General features: G+C 41.9%; 1 protein-coding gene across 3 annotated transcripts in view; it reads right to left on the reverse strand.

Moving 5' to 3' along the window:
- Nucleotides 1-3,377: 3,377 nt before the first annotated feature.
- The window catches only part of LOC311525916 (G-protein coupled receptor 83-like), a 28,909-nt gene continuing 14,917 nt past the window's right edge, over nt 3,378-17,369 (reverse strand). For all 3 annotated transcript variants that reach the window (XM_084638404.1, XM_084638403.1, XM_084638402.1), the window contains 2 exons: nt 16,428-17,036; nt 3,378-4,117 (listed from right to left, as the gene is read on the reverse strand). In XM_084638404.1, coding sequence (XP_084494530.1) covers nt 16,442-17,036 — 595 coding nt within the window. In that variant the 3' untranslated portion in view covers nt 3,378-4,117; nt 16,428-16,441. The remainder of the gene's footprint in view (nt 4,118-16,427; nt 17,037-17,369) is intronic.

A 17,369-nucleotide genomic window follows, 5' to 3' on the forward strand; every position in this document is an offset into this window, starting at 1 on the left:
ACTGATCAGTTAATCTCTTCCTCTTCTTTTTGTTAAACTAAAGAGATTGAACTCCTTGAAATGCACTGAAAAGCATTTTTCCTGCCCTCAAATAATTTTTGTAGCTCTTCTCTGCACTCTTTTTCTCTAATATTTCACATCCTTTTTTAAAATGTTGACATCAGAATTGGTTCCAGTAAACTATTTGCAGTTATTAAACTACGTAAGCATTTTCCACAAGAATTGGAATAAAAATTCCAGCATGTGCCCAAATTCTCACATGGGCTATTTTATTCTGCCTCACTGGAAGGTTCCCTGCAGTTTCAATCCGATACAGTATTTTTCCTCTCTTCTAAACTTGTTGTGTGGCTGCATGCTGGCAAATTGTTGTGCTTCACCCCAGTGGTGGATAGCTACACTAAAATGGTGGGTGAAGTAATTTCCATGTGCTTATCCATGGTTGTTTTTTTTTAAAAAAATAATATTATATATCAGTTTGATTGAGAGCTTCCTGGATAAAAGCTATTTTACAAATATAAGACCGCATTGACTCGGCAATTCACGTTGCTGCTCTGTGAGGAATCAGTATTTTTTCCCAAGCCCAGGTCTGCTGCTGTTTTGATGAAGGAAGGCCTGACCAGCTTTCTTCTCAAAGAAAGAGATAAAGATTAACTGCTACCAAGTTTAGACAAGTTCATGATAAATTTCTGGTCTGTGAATAATTCTGTAGGACCCAGAGTCTAGGTCATATACAGTAAACAGCTGGCACAATTACTAGATAAACTACATATATATGTAGAGCTAGGAACAGAACAAATTGGTAGTTGATAGCAACAGAACTTTCTAAACTGTGCAATGAAGGCCTTTAGTAGTGCAAATTTGGAAGCAAGTGTTATCTTCCAAACCTGAGACTGGGAATCCAATTTTGAGAATGTAGACATGGGGGATCCAGGGGACATAGTGTACTTAGAATTTCAGAAAGCCTTCGACAAGGTCCCTCACCAAAGGCTCTTAAGCGTAGTAAGCTGTCATGGGATAAGAGGGAAGGTCCTCTCATGGATCAGTAACTGGTTAAAAGACAGGAAACAAAGGGTAGGAATAAATGGTCAGTTCTCAGAATGGAGAGAGTGGTGTCCCCCAGGGGTCTGTACTGGGACCAGTCCTAGTCAATTTATTCATAAATGATCTGGGAAAAGGGTAAACAGTGAGGTGGCAAAAATTGTAGATGATACAAAACTACTCAAGATAGTTAAGTCCAAAGCAGACTGTGAAGAGCTACAAAGGGATCTCACAAAACTGGGAGACTAGGCAACAAAATGGCAGATGAAATTCAATGCTGATAAATGCAAAGATCACAACTATATAGAAAAAGATGGGGTCTAAATTAGCTGTTACCACTCCAGAGAAAGATCTTGGCGTCACTGTGGATAATACTCTGAAAACATCCACTCAGTGTGCAGCAGCAGTCAAAAAAGCTAACAATGTTGGGAATCATTAAGAAAGGGATAGATCATAAGACAGAAAATGTCATATTGCCTCTATGTAAATCAATAGGACACTCACATCTTGAATATTGCGTGCAGATGTGCTTGCCCCATCTCAAAAAAAAGATACATTGGAATTGGAAAAGGTTAAGAAAAGGGCAACAAAAATTATTAGGCGTATGAAACAGCTTCCATATCAGGAGAGATTAATATGAGTGGGACTTTTCAACTTGGAAAATGGGGGATATGATAGAGGTCTATAAGATCATGACTGGTGTGAAGAAAGGAAATAGGAAGTGTTATTTACTCTTTCTCATAACACAAGAACTAGGGGTCACCAGATGAAATTAATAGGTAGCAGGTTTAAAACAAACAAAAGGAAGTATTTCTTCACACAACGCACCGTCAACCTGTGGAACTCTTTCCCAGAGGTTGTTGTGAAGGCCAAGACTATAACAGGGTTCAGAAAAGAACTAGATAAATTCATGGAGGACAGGTCCATCAATGGCTATTAGCCAGGTTGGGCAGGGATGGTGTCCCGAGCCTCTGTTTGCCAGAAGCTGGGAATGGAAGACAGGGGATGGATCACTTGACGATTACCTGTTTTGTTTATTTCCTCTGGGGCACCTGGCATTGGCCACTGTCAGAAGACAGGCTACTGGGCTAGATTGGACCTTTGGTCTGACCCAGTATGACTGTTCTTATAAAAAGAAGTGGTAAACACCCCAAGTAACTCCCCCTCCCCCCCATCACATTCTCTGCACCTGAAAAGACAAAGGAAGCAGCCGCTGGACTCTGGGGGAGGGGTCCTGACTGAGTTAGGTCAGTAAGACTGCTGAAAGCATGTGATGATGAAACTTCTCTTTGAAGGCTAGGATGCTTTGAATCTAATATAATTTTTAAGTTAAGTACCAGTAAGTATTTTAATCTTGTAACCATTTCTGACTTTTATGCCTCATTACTTGTACTCACTAAAAATCTGTCTTTGTAGTTAATAAACTTGTTTCATTGTTTTAATCTAATCCAGTGTGTTTAAATTGAAGTGTCTGGATAACTATTTAAAATAATAAACTGGCATATTATTCCCTTAAAGGAATAACAGACATAGTATATTTGTACTGTTGAGGAGAGGGCTGGGCAGTACAGGACAAACATTTCTGGGGGAAGATCCAAGACTGGGTGTGTGTTGAGGTTGCCCTGCAGCATAACCAAGGCTTGTGAGAGCCAAGGTGTGGCTTGGATGACTGCAGTACACACAGACACAGCTGGGAGTGACTTACATGCTGGAGGTTGTTTGTGAGCAGTCCAGGTTGGAGGCTACAACAGCAGAGCATGATAAAGGGCACCCCAGGTTACAGAGCACAGGTGACACAATCCCCCCACTAGTCTGGATTGTGCCCCAGTATGTCACACACACACAAAAGGAGATTGTAGAGTACTTTCAATCCAACATCTCACCTATCCTCCAACTGCTATAATCAGAGAATGTAATTTTACTTTAGATTCTAAGGCTGGGCTTTTCAAAGCAGAGAGCCACTCAACTTCCACTGAAAATCAATTAGGTATCTACTCCAATAGGCTCCTTTTAAAATTTCTCATGACAGACATCATTAAAATGTATCTGAAAATGCCAGTGAAAATACACATCCATATTAATTTCAACCCCATTTTCAGAACACAAAACTGGGGGAAATTGTGTGGCAAATGTTGAATTTTTAATGGCATATACTGGCTATAAATTTATTCATTTGAAATTACCCAGAATGAGCCATAATTTTGCTAGAAACTGTTTTGTATAGGGCCATCTAGACTTGCGCCTGGGAGCTGAACTGGATGATCCCACAGTTTTTGGTTTTTTTTCTTCCGTCTGTAACTTAACATTCATAGACAGACTTCAGGATGTGACATCTTTTTATTCATTTCACATAACACATACAAACTTTCTATTTGTTCTAAGGCCCATTTTCCTTGCACAATTTGACCAACGAGGAACACAGTTTATTATCTGTTTTTATTAACTAAAAATCCCAGACTAATGATGAGGAAACATTTCCAGGAGCTTTGAACAGCAGCTGGGTTCTTACTGTGCCAGAAACTCCATGTCATTATGCACAAGTGACCAAGAGGTAACTATGAAACATCACACAGTCATGACAGCAGCGAGATGCAGGAAATCCATCTTCCGTGGGGGACTTACAGTCACTACAGAGCAGACAGGACCCTGATGCTTTAATCTCCAACACTGGCTTTGTTTGAAAAAATAAAAAGTTACATTTGGACAGAGCAATAACTCAGATAAGCACAAGATCCTTACTGGAAATGTGAAGGTTGAAAGTCACAATAAAAGGGAGAAACATCTGTTTCCTGCACAGCTCTTGTCAAACATTTTTATAAAGTTCTAAATAGTTTCATTGTGATTTGTGAAAAGGTCCAAAAATTCAGGGAACAAAGTGAGGAGAACTTTTGAAGGGAATCCTTTTCTCTTTTTATTCCATTTATTTCTCCTCCGAATGGGTGTATATTTTTAGATTCTCTTCCCTCCTCTCCAAACCCCATGATCAAAAATGTAATTCTGCTCTTTGATCTCTCCTGTGCTTCCTTTTGAGTGTTGCTTGACATGGCACTTCCCACAAGAGATGCAAAATTCATTCATCCTGAATGAGTAGAAAATAAAAGCTGCAATTGTTAGTGACAAATATTTGGGGTTCCCTCCCTCTTCTTCCCCCTTTTCACAACAAGAAGGCCACATACACAGATTCAAGAACAATACAGACAGGTGAGTTGACGAGTGTTTAGGCTATTGATTAGCTATTGAAATTCTCTTACAGGTGGAGGCCAAAGACCTGGAGGGTAGATATACTCTTCTGCCAGCCATCGCTTCTCAATGAAGCTGTGAGCTGTTGCTGTGAACTCGAACAGCAGTCATATTGTGCACACAGCTATTGCTGAAGCCCAGAGGTTTACAGGACTAGACATTTTATACATATAACAAAAGCCTCCAAAGATACACTAGATAGAATATAAAATTTAGAAGGGCATGTTTCAGGGCATAAACCAATCACTAACTTAGAAGACTTAAGACAAAACTTCCTTTATGGGCAGGTTTTTCCATAATTGTCACTTATAGGGTTTTATGCAACTTCCCCTGAAGCATCTCATACTGGCCACAGGAAACCACATTAGATAGACCATTGGTCCAATGTCCGGAACATAGGTATTGTCATATATCTGCTATAGACACTCAATGAAGCCTGTCCTAGAAATCAAGCAGTCTTTAAAAGAAACCAACAGTCTCTTAAATAGACAGATTTCCCTATCGCAAAGCCAGACCCACATTTCCCATAGGGCTCAACAAGAGGAACTTATTTGTGAGTACATATAATATTGGAAAGCTGCACTTGAGGGTAAGTTCTTTGTTCCACGATGACACCATGCTGTGCAAGTAGTTTGGTTCAGGTGAAATGGGAAGTAGAGGTCAGGCTTGGCTAGTAGGAGAGCAAATTGCAAATATTAAGACCAAATATTGTTTAAATGCACTTTCTTATGTAGAAATGAAGATTCATTTAGTACAAGGGGTGGTGAAGTAGGTTTGTCTTTTTGTTTTAATTTGGGGGGAAACTGTGGTGTCAATTTAAAAAGGGAACAATAGCAATGTCTTGATCCAGGAATAGATGCTATCCAAGCTCTTGACGACAGATGCTATGCAAATTTCCCTCAGTCATACCTCCCAGTAAGCCTCAGTTCTACTTACTCAAATTTAGTCCATGGCATTTCTATTGTGACAATCAGCATGGTTTAGATGCCAATTCTGGACCCCAGTTATTCCAGTCCTGATCACACACCATTAGCACTGTCCATGAATCTTACTGCAGTTAAGTTCTGTTCCAATCCTCATACCCCCTACACAGCTTTACCAATGCATCTCAGTCATAACTATCTTTGAAAAGACTAAGCGCAGGCTGCTAATCATGACAATCTGTGTTGGTTTTGTTATGGGGAAAGGTGTCCCCTGAGACTAGATTAATAACCAAATGCTCTGAAGTGTCCTAATGAATGTGTCCTGATGTCTGCATCAAGCTGGGGTTTGGGTAGGAGTTATTAATGAAAGTGAACTAAACCATCTTACAAGTTTCATAAGAACATAAGAATGGCCATACTGGGTCAGACCAAAGGTCCATCTAGCCCAGTATCCTGTCTTATGACAGTGGCCAATGCCAGGTGCCCCAGGGGGAATGAACAGAACAGGTAATCATCATGTGATCCATCCCCTGTCACCCATTCCCAGCTTCTGGCAAACAGAGGCTAGGGACACCATCCCTGCCCATCCTGGCTAATAGCCATTGATGGACCTATCCTCCATGAACTTATCTACTTCTTTTTTTTTTTTAACTCTGTTATAGTATTGGCCTTCACAACATCCTCTGGCAAAGAATTCCACACACTGACTGTGCATTGTATGACGAAGGAAAAAAGAAAAGCTCCATTTATTACAACTTCGACAGCTACGTGCTGAACGTGAGCACTGTAAGGTTTGAGGTAAGAACAGTGTTCTGCTACAGGGGTGGGCACTGGGGCTGTCCAGCCATCCCTCATCGAGGTGGGAGAATAGAGTCTTGAATCATGGCAGAAGGACCTCCCAGTAGCTGGTACTAGTCAGCTGAGAGTAGAGTGTTGAACTCTCTCTCTCTCTTCTTCCACAGCCTTCAATGAGACCAGGATTGGGCCCAGATACTGCAGTCAGTCCATCCATCCCTGTGTCATCAGACAGATTTTATTTTTCTCAAGGCTTTTTTAGTTTATTTTAGTATCTCAGTGAGCCTGAAGGCCATGAACCCTCTTTGGGGAATAGGTGCTAAAGAACACAAAGAAACAACGTCTACTGAGTGTGTAACAAAACACAGCTTCATAAACAACTTGAACTGAATATCCTGATCTGCAGCTGAGCAAGCTGTCAGGAATGGGTCCAAGAGAACTCCCTCCTCTCCCCCCAGCGGGTTGTATCTAAGCCCTTCACACACTAGTAGGAGGATTAGGCACTGAGGCAACAATCAAGAAGACAAGAATATGCTTTATCTTCTGTCACAGCCCTAGACCAAGTGATGAAAGGTAAAATACAGGATTAATAAGCAAACCACTGGCAAAAATATCTGCTGTCAAAAGAAAAAGGAGAATGCTAAGGCCTGGAACGATGTGCAGCAGATTCAGACAGGCAATGTGAGAGAAGAATGAAAAGGATGGAAGGATTTCAATGGGACAAATTCAGAAAGAAAATGACACTTTATTCAGAAAGCTGGAACCATATGCCACAGCAGTGAGTGACGGAATAGGCTTTGAATGGGTTCCGCTCATCTGTCTTTCTGCTATATCCGAGCCTTCAAAGCTAGAAGACCATCCCTTAGAGCTTAGCTTCTTTAAAGAGTGTCTGAAATAAATTACATTTGGTTTTATAAATCTGCCTTTGTGTCCTTCAGAGGTTTCCAATTGGGGTTTCATCCAAAGTGCAGGAAGTTCAGAAATGTTGCTTACCTGCTGAAATTACGTGTGTCGTTAAATATATGATGTGAAGGAAGCAGACATGTTACCTTTCAGCCAGAGAGCTGTAGAGCAAGTTGTCCTGACTTGAGAGAAAAGCTTTCACTTCACTCTCTGCTGCAAAGGGGACCTATTTATTTGTTTGCAAAGGGCCAAAATCACTGTTTCAATCTCTTTGCAGTTTGCTTCTGAGCTGCTTGTCTGTTTGCTTCCCCTCCTTTGATCTTGGTGGGAGCAACTCTAAGTACGGTTACATTTACACCTTCTTCTAGATCATAAATGAAAAATTCAGTGTGGTGTCCTATAGTGACCCCTGTGATACTTGGGACTTGAGTCAAAGCCCATTGAAATCAATGAAAATCTTTCCATTGACATCAGTGGGCTTTGAATCAGGCCTTTGGTACTGTTTCACATTTGAAGGGCTACAATTAATGACTATATTATGTCTCCTTCATCAGCTAATTTCTAATTCATGGTGAGTTCTCTTTATCTAGCTGGTGTTTTTCCTGCATCTTTGTTTGCTACGTAGTGCGACTATATAACGACTTGTTTCTGAAATTCAAATATCCTCTGTGGCACATTCCCCATTATCTACTTCATCAGTAATTATGCTGAAGGCCATTAGATTCATTTGGCTTGAGCTAGTGTTTATAAATGCACGCTGTTAATTGGTCATTGGACACATATCTCCTGAATCCTCACATATTGACTCACATCAGCCTGTGCTCCAAAATTTTCCCTGGAACAGACAGTTCACCAAACCTACAATGTGACAGGCTTGCCTTCTAGTGAAATTGGGGAATAGCAGGGGAGGTTCTGGGGTTTGCTTGCCAATGACTAATTCACCAAATCACCCATTTGCCTAGATGTTTTATCATTGAGAAGTGTCAAAGAACTCAAAACTATATCTACAGAGCATGAAAAGGTCCGGATCACACAAATTTCCTCGAATGCCTCTCCCCCCCACCCCAAAACTCCATTTGAAAAGCCTGATAGCTATGTTACAGAGCTGCCTGCTTCCCTCAACGTCTATGCCCTATTGCACTGTATCACCTAGAAAGAAGCTCTGTCCCTTGCCCAAGAAGGTCACTTGTACTTGGTCAAAACTGGGCACCCAACTCTAAGTGAATGGCAATCATGATCAGAGAAAGTCCTTGGATTTATCTCTCCATCTTTCCCACCTGAAATAACTATCCAGGACTCTATCCTGAGAAGCAGCGACTGTCAAATAAATTTGGGCATCATGGTGGATAATCAGCTGACCATGGGCTCCCAGGTCGACACTGTGGCTAAAAGGACTAATGCAATCCATGGATGCATAAACAGGGGAATCCTGTATTTGGCACTAGTGTGATGGCTGCTGGAATACAGTGTCCTGTTCTGGTGTCCATACTTAAAGAAGGATGTTGACAAATTGAAGAGAGTTCAAAGAAGAGTCACAAGAATGATTGAAGGATTAGAAAACTTGCCTTACTGCGATAGACTCAGAGAGGTCAATCTATTTAGCTTAACAAAGAGAAGGTTAATGGATGTCTTGATTAGTCTGAGTACCTACAAGGGGAACAAATATTTAATAATGGGCTCGTCAATCTAGCAAAGAGAGGTATAACATGATCCAATGGCTGGAAGTTGAAGCTAGACAAACTCAGACTTTTAACAATGAGGGTATTTAACCACTGGAACAACTTACCACGGGTCATGATGGAGTCTCCATCACTGACCATTTTAAAATCAAGCTTAAATATTTTTCTATAAGAGATGTTTTAAAATTATTTTGGGGAAATTCAATGGCCTGTGTTATACAGGAAACCAGACTAGATGATCTTAATGATGCCTTCTGGCCTTGCATCTCTGAGCCTGGTGTAATGCCACAGCACCCCCATCTCTAGTCACAGGAAGTCTGAAAGAAAATATCCAGACTGCTACCAACAGTAAAAGAAGATTATTATTGTTATTATGAAACATTTATATATAGTAATGCCTACAGCCCAGCCAGTTTGGAGCCCCATTCTGCTATGTGCCAGACAAGCACAGTAAATGACAATCCTTGCCTTAGAGATTCACTTTTGGGTCCAACAGTAGAGCATCTTGATTTTTGATACAAAGTTGCTTAAGACCCCAATTCAGTAAAGTGCTTAAGCACACGATTAGTCCCTCTGAAGTCATATGCTTAAATGTTAGGCATGTGTTTTAAGTACTTCGTTGATTCAGGCCTTAGTCTGTGTTCTAGCAAGGGCAGATTCTATGTACTTTTTAGAACTTTAGACCAATAAAAAGGACACATAAATTATTATAAGTCTAGTGCCATGCAGTTGAGTTTAGTGTAGATACAATTTCTTGCCACTCTGACTTTGCCAGTCAAACCAGCCGGCATACCCTTTTTCTGTCACACATTCTATCATTAACCTAATGTGAGAGAATTGCTGCTATCGGTATCTTCTTTCTTTGCTATATTAATGGGAACCCTTTGAGTGACACAGAAGCCTCTGGCAATGGGGAAAGCCTGTTGAGTTCCGAATCTCATCCAGGCATCAATAATTACCGTTACAGACAGCAAAGTAATTATCATGATTTACAGAGCCAGTGATTAACATATGCTCATCCAGGGAAGCAATCTCAGCAATTAAAGAAGAGCTGCTCTTGGCAACAGATCCAGGGAAGACGTGGCCAAGTGTAATGGCAGAGAGCTGGCAAACCAGAGGGAAACAAAGTAGACAACCCACTCATAGGAGGAGGGATATGTTATTCCTTCAAAAGTAAACATGAAGCAATTCAAAAAGAGTAAGGAATATCAAAAGGGGGCAAGAAAATAAATTTAGAAGAGGCATCAAATGTCTTCCATCAAATGTCTTCAGCTGACAGTGATAACAGAATAACTTGCATTCCCATAGAATCTTTTCAGCTGGAAGGATCCCAAGTCATTTTATTGACTCTGTATAAGGATTACTCACTGAAATGGAAGCTGTTTCTGGGTGGACCACAGAAGCCATTCTATGCCAGCAATATTGCCTAATAGTATTAAGCAAGAGTAGTGAAGAATAACTTCTGTAGTTTAACAACAAGAAGGACTTTTAGGGCAGGGGCAACATAAACATGGGAATTTGAATTTGATCAGAGGACTGAGGCCAACACCCCATTGCCTACAAAGAGTGCTCATATGGTGGTTCTTTTAAGAACCACAACTAGTCAGATCCCCAGTTCTATATTTCACATGAAAGATGTCAATATTAGTGTTGTTGCTATGATTATTTTATAGTACCCCAAAGCATGATAGGAACTTTTACAGAACATATAGAAAGTGATGATCCCTGCTCCAAAGAAGTTAGATCTCATAGTAGATATAATGTGATCGGGGGGATAACAAACTGTACAGAGGGGTGGGGAAAGAAATGATAACGGTTACAACAAGGTGCTCAGATACCAAGGTTACCCACTTTAGGCGGATGCTCATCTTGGTGGGTTATTTTAAAGGGTATCTGAACAGATTTAATAGTCATATATTAATTGGCTTTGGGGAGATTTTCAAAGGCACACATGGTAGTTAAAATCTCAACTCCCATTGACTTTTGGCTGTTGTGACACTCTACACCCCAGGGGAGTGCCCTATAGCCCCCATATTCATCATTTGTATATAACTGTGATACTGCATATAAAGCATGCCATGTGAGGTATCATGGGAAAGTTTATGATCTGCTGAAACCCACTGTTCCATCTAAATATGTATATCATTAATCCATATGAAGTTATGAGAATGTGGTGTATGGTTGTCACTAAAATATGCTGTGAGTTGGGGAATCGCCCAGATATTAGATCCCCAGAGACTAGGACAAGAAAGCTGGGGGGATTTGGCTGGTGCCTTTCTCTGTGTGATTCATGAGTGGCTCTGGGAGCATTCATGCAATCTAGCTGGGTGTGGGGCTCCACATGCGGTCGTGCTGAGTGATAACAGCAACTGGAGGGGTTTGCTGTTTGTCACGAGCAAAGCATTGTGAGAGACAGCCTAGGCTGGAGAGTTAAGGGGGTACTGCAGTCTTACAGTCCTAGGCTGCACCCTAGGGTTCCTGTCACAGTTGTTTGTGAAATGTTTCCTTAGATTTGTCTGTATTCTAAGTCACACGATCTTGTTTCTGTGCCATGATGGAGGACTGAAAATTTTTGAAGCAAGCCACTAAAGAATGAGAAATAATGAACATATTTGTCAGGTATGGATTTTCAGAAGAATAATCCTCTGTTAAAATCAGCAAAATGTTCAGGATATGTGAATGTTTTCACGTGGTGGCCATCTGAATATTTGTGGTAATAACAGGACCTCATGAATCACAGTGAACCCAAACTTGTTGTCTGGATTAACAAAAATATTCATTAACTGGTATTTTTATCATTCAGTTAGTGCTGTGTCCATATCAGAAGATAAAGGAATATTTTGTGCTTTATTTGTAGGCATGGTGCACCTCAATCCCTCCTATTCTCTGTTTGTGGCACATAATGGTTTTGTCTCCTGAAGGCTTTAATACCTTGGTTTAATTTCCGTTTTGGATTTAGCATGTAGGTGCTGGGCAGTGTTGGTGGCCTGTGATAGATAGGAGATTGGACTATATGATGTGCTGGTCCCTTTTGGCCTTGAATTTTATGACTCTGTGGTGTACAAGCAATGTTGTCCACTGGGATCCAGTGCTCTTAGACCTTGCCTTCCAAGGAGTTTTTTCAGGTCACACTTGAGAGAAATTACAGGTGTTCCTTCTAATTTTACTGCTGCAGCATATGGCAAAAGTCCCTCCCTTTGCCTATTGACATGTTGAGAAAATATTCTTCCATTTTGTTTTCAGGTACGACTTTGCATTGTGATCAGTGAAGTGATCAGTTTGTGGTGTGATCGATTTTGTACACAGCCGGGCAGTTGGGCCATCCTGTGAACTTTAATTTGGGGAGGGTAAAACGAACAAAACTATCTTTGCTAATATAAAAACATTATCTGCTTCACCCTCTATCTGCCATACTCTCCTTTTTTTAATAACCCTTCCTAATGAAACTCTCATTCGGGATTTATAATTTAGCAGATTGCACTTGAAACCCGGGCACTTCACTGATACAATCTTGTAGGCTGTTTATTAAGAGTATTCAGCAGGCAGACTTACTAAGAAGAACAAAGATGAACTGCCATTTAAAGAACATTGAACAAGAGACAGATGTTGAGCCCTGTCACTATCAGCTGAATTAAACAGCCTCAAGGCCTTTGATAAAATATATTCCCAATCAGAGGATTATGATATGGATCAGCTACTGGAAAAGGATTCCCTGGACAGTAGAGGGCATTTACACAGTTTGGGGGCCTTAGAAAAGCTTTAGGTCAAATACTTAAGGGGGGGATCAGTTTTCTAGTTCTGGCTTTACTCTTCCACTCCATTACCTGAAGAATCCTCATCTACTTTCCCCATCTTTAGTTTTAAACCACCCATTACCATAGCTTATCCTTCACTAGAGCAAGTTCCTTTGCTGATTACATTGTCAAATTGGTCAAATAATATTTGACCTCTGAAGGCTCCAAGCTAGTGGATTCAAACAATAGGTTTTGCAGGGTGTGATTTCAGACTAGAAAGATAACTTTTTTGTTCTATGGTTAGAGGTTAAATAGATAAGAATCAAAAGGAGAAAAGTCCCCAGATTTGGAGAATGAACTAGTGTCAGGAAAACTGAGCCCTCTCCAGATATTCTATGTATCTGTCTTTGGTTAGCATTGTCCCTCTCTTCTAGCAGTATATTTCATTCTGTCCCATACCCTTTCCCAATCTAAAGGGGGAGACTTCTCCTTCCAAAAAGAATTGCCTTTAAAAAATATTTCTGATATCCTCACTGGGTGCATGTGACCCACCATACATTTTCAAGCCATGAGCTCAACTCTGATGCTGCTAAAAATTTAAAGCTCGTTTATTAGAGGTTGTTATTTCTCTGGTTTATTGCGGGGTTTGCTCTCTATCACATTCCAGTTCCAAAGTCAAGCAACGGGGCAATGGCAGAGCTTGAATTAAAACTCAGGTCATCTGACTTCCAGGGATGTACCCTGTCTATCCACTGGACCATACTACCTCCTCCTGTGGTTACAATACATTACTGGCTAAGGCTGTGTCCATGGAGGATGCTGTAGTTCAGACTGATTTGGACTTTTTGGCCTGGTACAATATAATTCCCCCATTATTGCCTTATTGATACTAGGTAAAATGGGATGTTTGCCAGAGAAAGTCTTCAGTTTAATGCACGCCCTCCTTGAATAAAAACTTCAAAAACCTATTCTCAGTAGTTAACAGAAGTGAATTGGTATTTGCTAACCTAAGTTTCGTGCTGTGAGACACTTAATTTACTGCAGCCTGTCTTCCTGCTCTGTTGTCTGCTAAATGAGTCCTTAATGTAGTTTGAAATGTTTAGTATTTCTTGGAATAATTCTTATTTCACTGACGTTCACATAAGAAAAGAATATCTCTCTGAGAACAATGTATTCCTCTGAGCCAAGGGACTCGGGAACAGATCTTAATTGCCTTGGGCAGGGTTTATCTGCATTAGGCAGTAAGTATTTGTATGCAGCACCAAATAAAAAAAATTACCCTTCATCCCTGCGTACACTGAGGCCTGGTCTACACTGGGGGGGATCGATCTAAGTTACGCAACTTCAGCTACATGAATGACGTACTTAGATCTACTTACTGCAGTGAAGACACTGCGGTAAGTCGACTGCTGACACTCCCCCATTGACTGCGCCTGCGCCTCTCGCTCCGATGGAGTACTGGAGTCGAAGGGAGAGCGCTCGGCAGTTGATTTATCGCGTCTTCACTAGACACGATAAATCGACCCCTGCTGGATCGATCGCTCCGGAGGTAGGTGTAGACACGCCCTGAGAAAAATGTCTGTATTTATTATTGCTACTTAGATAGACTATGGTAGTGCCTCGAGGTCCCAATCGAGATCTGGGCCCCATTGACAAAGGCACTGTATAAATGAATAGCAAGGGACAGTCCCTGCCCAAAGAGCTTGGAGTCTAAATAGACAAGACAGACAGAGTCATAAAGAGGGGAAGTCCCTTGCCTGTCCAACGAGCGGAACTGGAAATAGAAATTAAGTCTCCTGAATCACGATGCAGTGACCTGTCTGCTGAACCATGCTGCCTCTAGGTGTCAGACAGGCAAAAAAATGTTCCTTCTTTTTGAATGCTCTTAAATCTTTGTCTTCTTTCCTGACTCTGTCACCCTGACTCTCCCTCTCCTTTCCTCCCTCTGCAGCTCCCTCTATCTAATGGTTGCTTCAGCATAGTCAGATTAATCTTTTCAAGGAAAAAATAAAATCCTTACTCTTGCTGTGCTCCTGTAAACTCGGTTGTTTAACTGAGACTATGATGTAACATTCAATAACGCTACAGAGTCCTATAACTGTTAAGTTAATAAATGCTACAGTCCTGAGAAAACATTCATGACCTCTAGCTTAAGTGCTGATGTAAATCCATTCACTCAATTTAATGTTATAAAAAATCCCAAACGATAACAAATCAGACTAGGACCTAATATTAAAGTGCAGTTCCACTCTGAAAAGTTGCTATGTAATAATGACCCACAGTCCATGGACCTGCTCACTGCTAACATTGCTGCCAAAATCAGTTCTGTCTGCTTTTACTCTTGTTAGATATACAGAGCCAACGTTGTACTGGGAGAGTTAGCTGGATTCATAGATGTGAAGGCCAGAAAGGGCCATTAGATCATCTAGTCTGACTTCTTGCATAGGACAGGCCATAGAAATTCATCCATTATTGAGACCAATAACTTGCGTTTGACTGAAGCATAGCTCCCAAAAGGCATCCAGACATGATGTGAAGACTTCAAGAGACGGAGAATCTCCACATCCTTTGGTAGTTTGTTCCAAGAATTAATCACCCTCTCTATTAAATATTTGTGCCTTATTTTTAATTTGAGTAGAACTGGCTTTAACGTCTACCCATTGGCCTTCTCTTGCATTTCTTTAGAGAACCTTTTAATACCTAGTATGTTTCTTCCCCTGAAGGTACTCATACACTGATCAGCTCATCTCTTCTTCTTTTTGTCAAAGTAAAGAGATTGAACTCCTTGAATCACACAGAAAAGCATTTTTTCCTGCCCTCAAATTATTTTTGTGGCTCTTCTCTGCATTTTCTTCTTTCTATTATTTCAACATCTTTCTTAAAAGGTTGACACCAGAGCTTATTGCTGGATTCCGTTTAACTATTTGCAGTTATGAGACTACCTATGCACTTTCCACAAGAGTTGGGAGTGAAAATCCCATGGCAGTTGGAGGGTCTACAGCTCCCCACAGTTGCCTGCATGGCTCTTATCATGGCTCAGCTGTGGCTCATTGGCCCCCAAGTCTGCACCCCCAGGCCAGGCCGGAAACCAGAGTGGGGTAAGAGCCATGCGTGCAGCTGAGGGGAGCTGCAAACCCTCCACCTGCCCTAGGCAGGAGGCCCGGGGAATGGGAACCTGGACTGGGGGCTGCTCGTGGGCCCCCCCACTCTAGGCAGGTAGAGAGGCCCGAGCTCCCTGCCCTGGTTCTGGCCTCTGGCTTGGCCGTGGGGGCGAGACATCAGGGAAAGAGGAGGCAGGGCTTCGTGGTCCCTCCACTTTTAGGAAGAATCCGTCACCCCTGGCTTGAGGAGGCATCTGTCAGTGGTAGTGAGCTGAACACCATTCTGCTTCAAATAGGAATGGGGAGTAACTGGCTAGGAAGTGATACTGCTGCAAAGGACCTGGGGGTTATAATGGATCCAAATGGAATATGAGTCAATGCAATGTAGTTGTGAAAAAGGCTAATATTCTGGGGGGGCGTAACCAGGAGTATTGTATATAAGACACAGGAGGTAGTTATCCCACTCTACTCAGTCCTGGTGAGGGCCTCAGCTGGAGTACTGTGTCCAATTCTGGGAGCCACACTTTTAGGAAAGATGTGAACATACTGAAGAGTCCAGAGGAGAGCAATACAAATGATAAAAAAGGACAGAATGAAAAAACTGAGCAAGTTTAGTCTTGAGTCAGACTAAGGAGCTCCTCTTTTGTCCCCATTTCACTCCACACTCTCCCTTAAACAAAGCAGGAAAGCCTCCGTAACTCACCTGGTGGCTCCTGATTGGCCATTGCCTGACCCTTCAAGCCACTGGAGGATCAAGTCTTCTTAGTATCTGAGCCTGAGTGGCTTATCTAGAAAGGGGTTTGCCAGGCCAGTGATACCCACAGCAGGGGGCAGTGAAGGCCTGGCATAGCCCATCACATCTCCCTTTTCACATTATGCCTCTGGATCAACAATATCCATGATCTCTCATTTCCTGGCATACTTCGCTCCTCTACTAAAACTCCCCTCTCAACCTATTGACATGAATGATGCATCATAAATAAAGCCCTTTGCCACCAAACCTTTTGAACTCACCTTGACTCTCCAACTCACAAATCTGTGTTGACTGTCTGCACATTTGTGGTGGAGCGAATGCTCTGTGAGGAAGGCCTCTGCTTGTACCTGGCTTGCTCGATCCATGCCTCTCGATAGGCCATGATCACAGTGGGCAACACGTTGTCCTGTGTTTGAGGCACCTTCTGGCACATGCTGAGTAAGGACTTGAGCTCTGAGCGGAAGCTCTCGTTCAGCCAGCAGTAGATGAAGGGGTTATAGCAAGTGCTGCTCATGGCAAACCAGTGCAGAGCAAAGTAGATGGAGTTTTTGGTCTTGATGCCAAGGCTGGAGATGAGCACTACATAACAGTTGAGTGGGAACCAGCAGACAGCAAAGACCACCACAACCAACACCAGCATCTTGATGCTCTTCTTCTTGTTCTTGTGGTGAATGATGTATTGCTGCTTGGTGATGTCCCCAATGGCATTGCGCAGCCACAGCTTCTTGGCCAGGCTTGTGTAGGTGATGGTGATGATCAAAAGGGGCAAGAGGTAGAGGAGGAGGAAGGTGGAAAGGTCCAAGTATTTCCACACCAGCTCTGCAGGCTCAGGAAAATCAGGAAGACACAAACTCCGGACAGTAGCTTCCCTTTCAAACCAAAAAAAAAGTATTTATATAGTATGTGGCCACAAAAACCTTCATGAAAATTCCTGCATTTCCTCAAACCAGTGCGGGACTTTCAGGCCACAATATAAATCGCCTTTATGCTGCACTTGTGGACATCACAGAACTAGTATTGCCACCACGGCTTCCATAGGACCCAAATCTTCTATCCTTGTGTACACTGAACCATACCCTAATATGCAAGCAGCCCCATTACAATCAATCTGACTACTCCCATGGTAAAGTACTACCAGATGGAAGGATGGCAGTACCTGGTTCATAGGAACTAATATCCTTCAAAGGGGAAGAAGTACCTTC

Source organism: Lepidochelys olivacea (assembly GCF_965140295.1).
Source record: "Lepidochelys olivacea isolate rLepOli2 genome assembly, chromosome: 9".
Lineage (NCBI taxonomy): Eukaryota > Metazoa > Chordata > Testudines > Cheloniidae > Lepidochelys > Lepidochelys olivacea.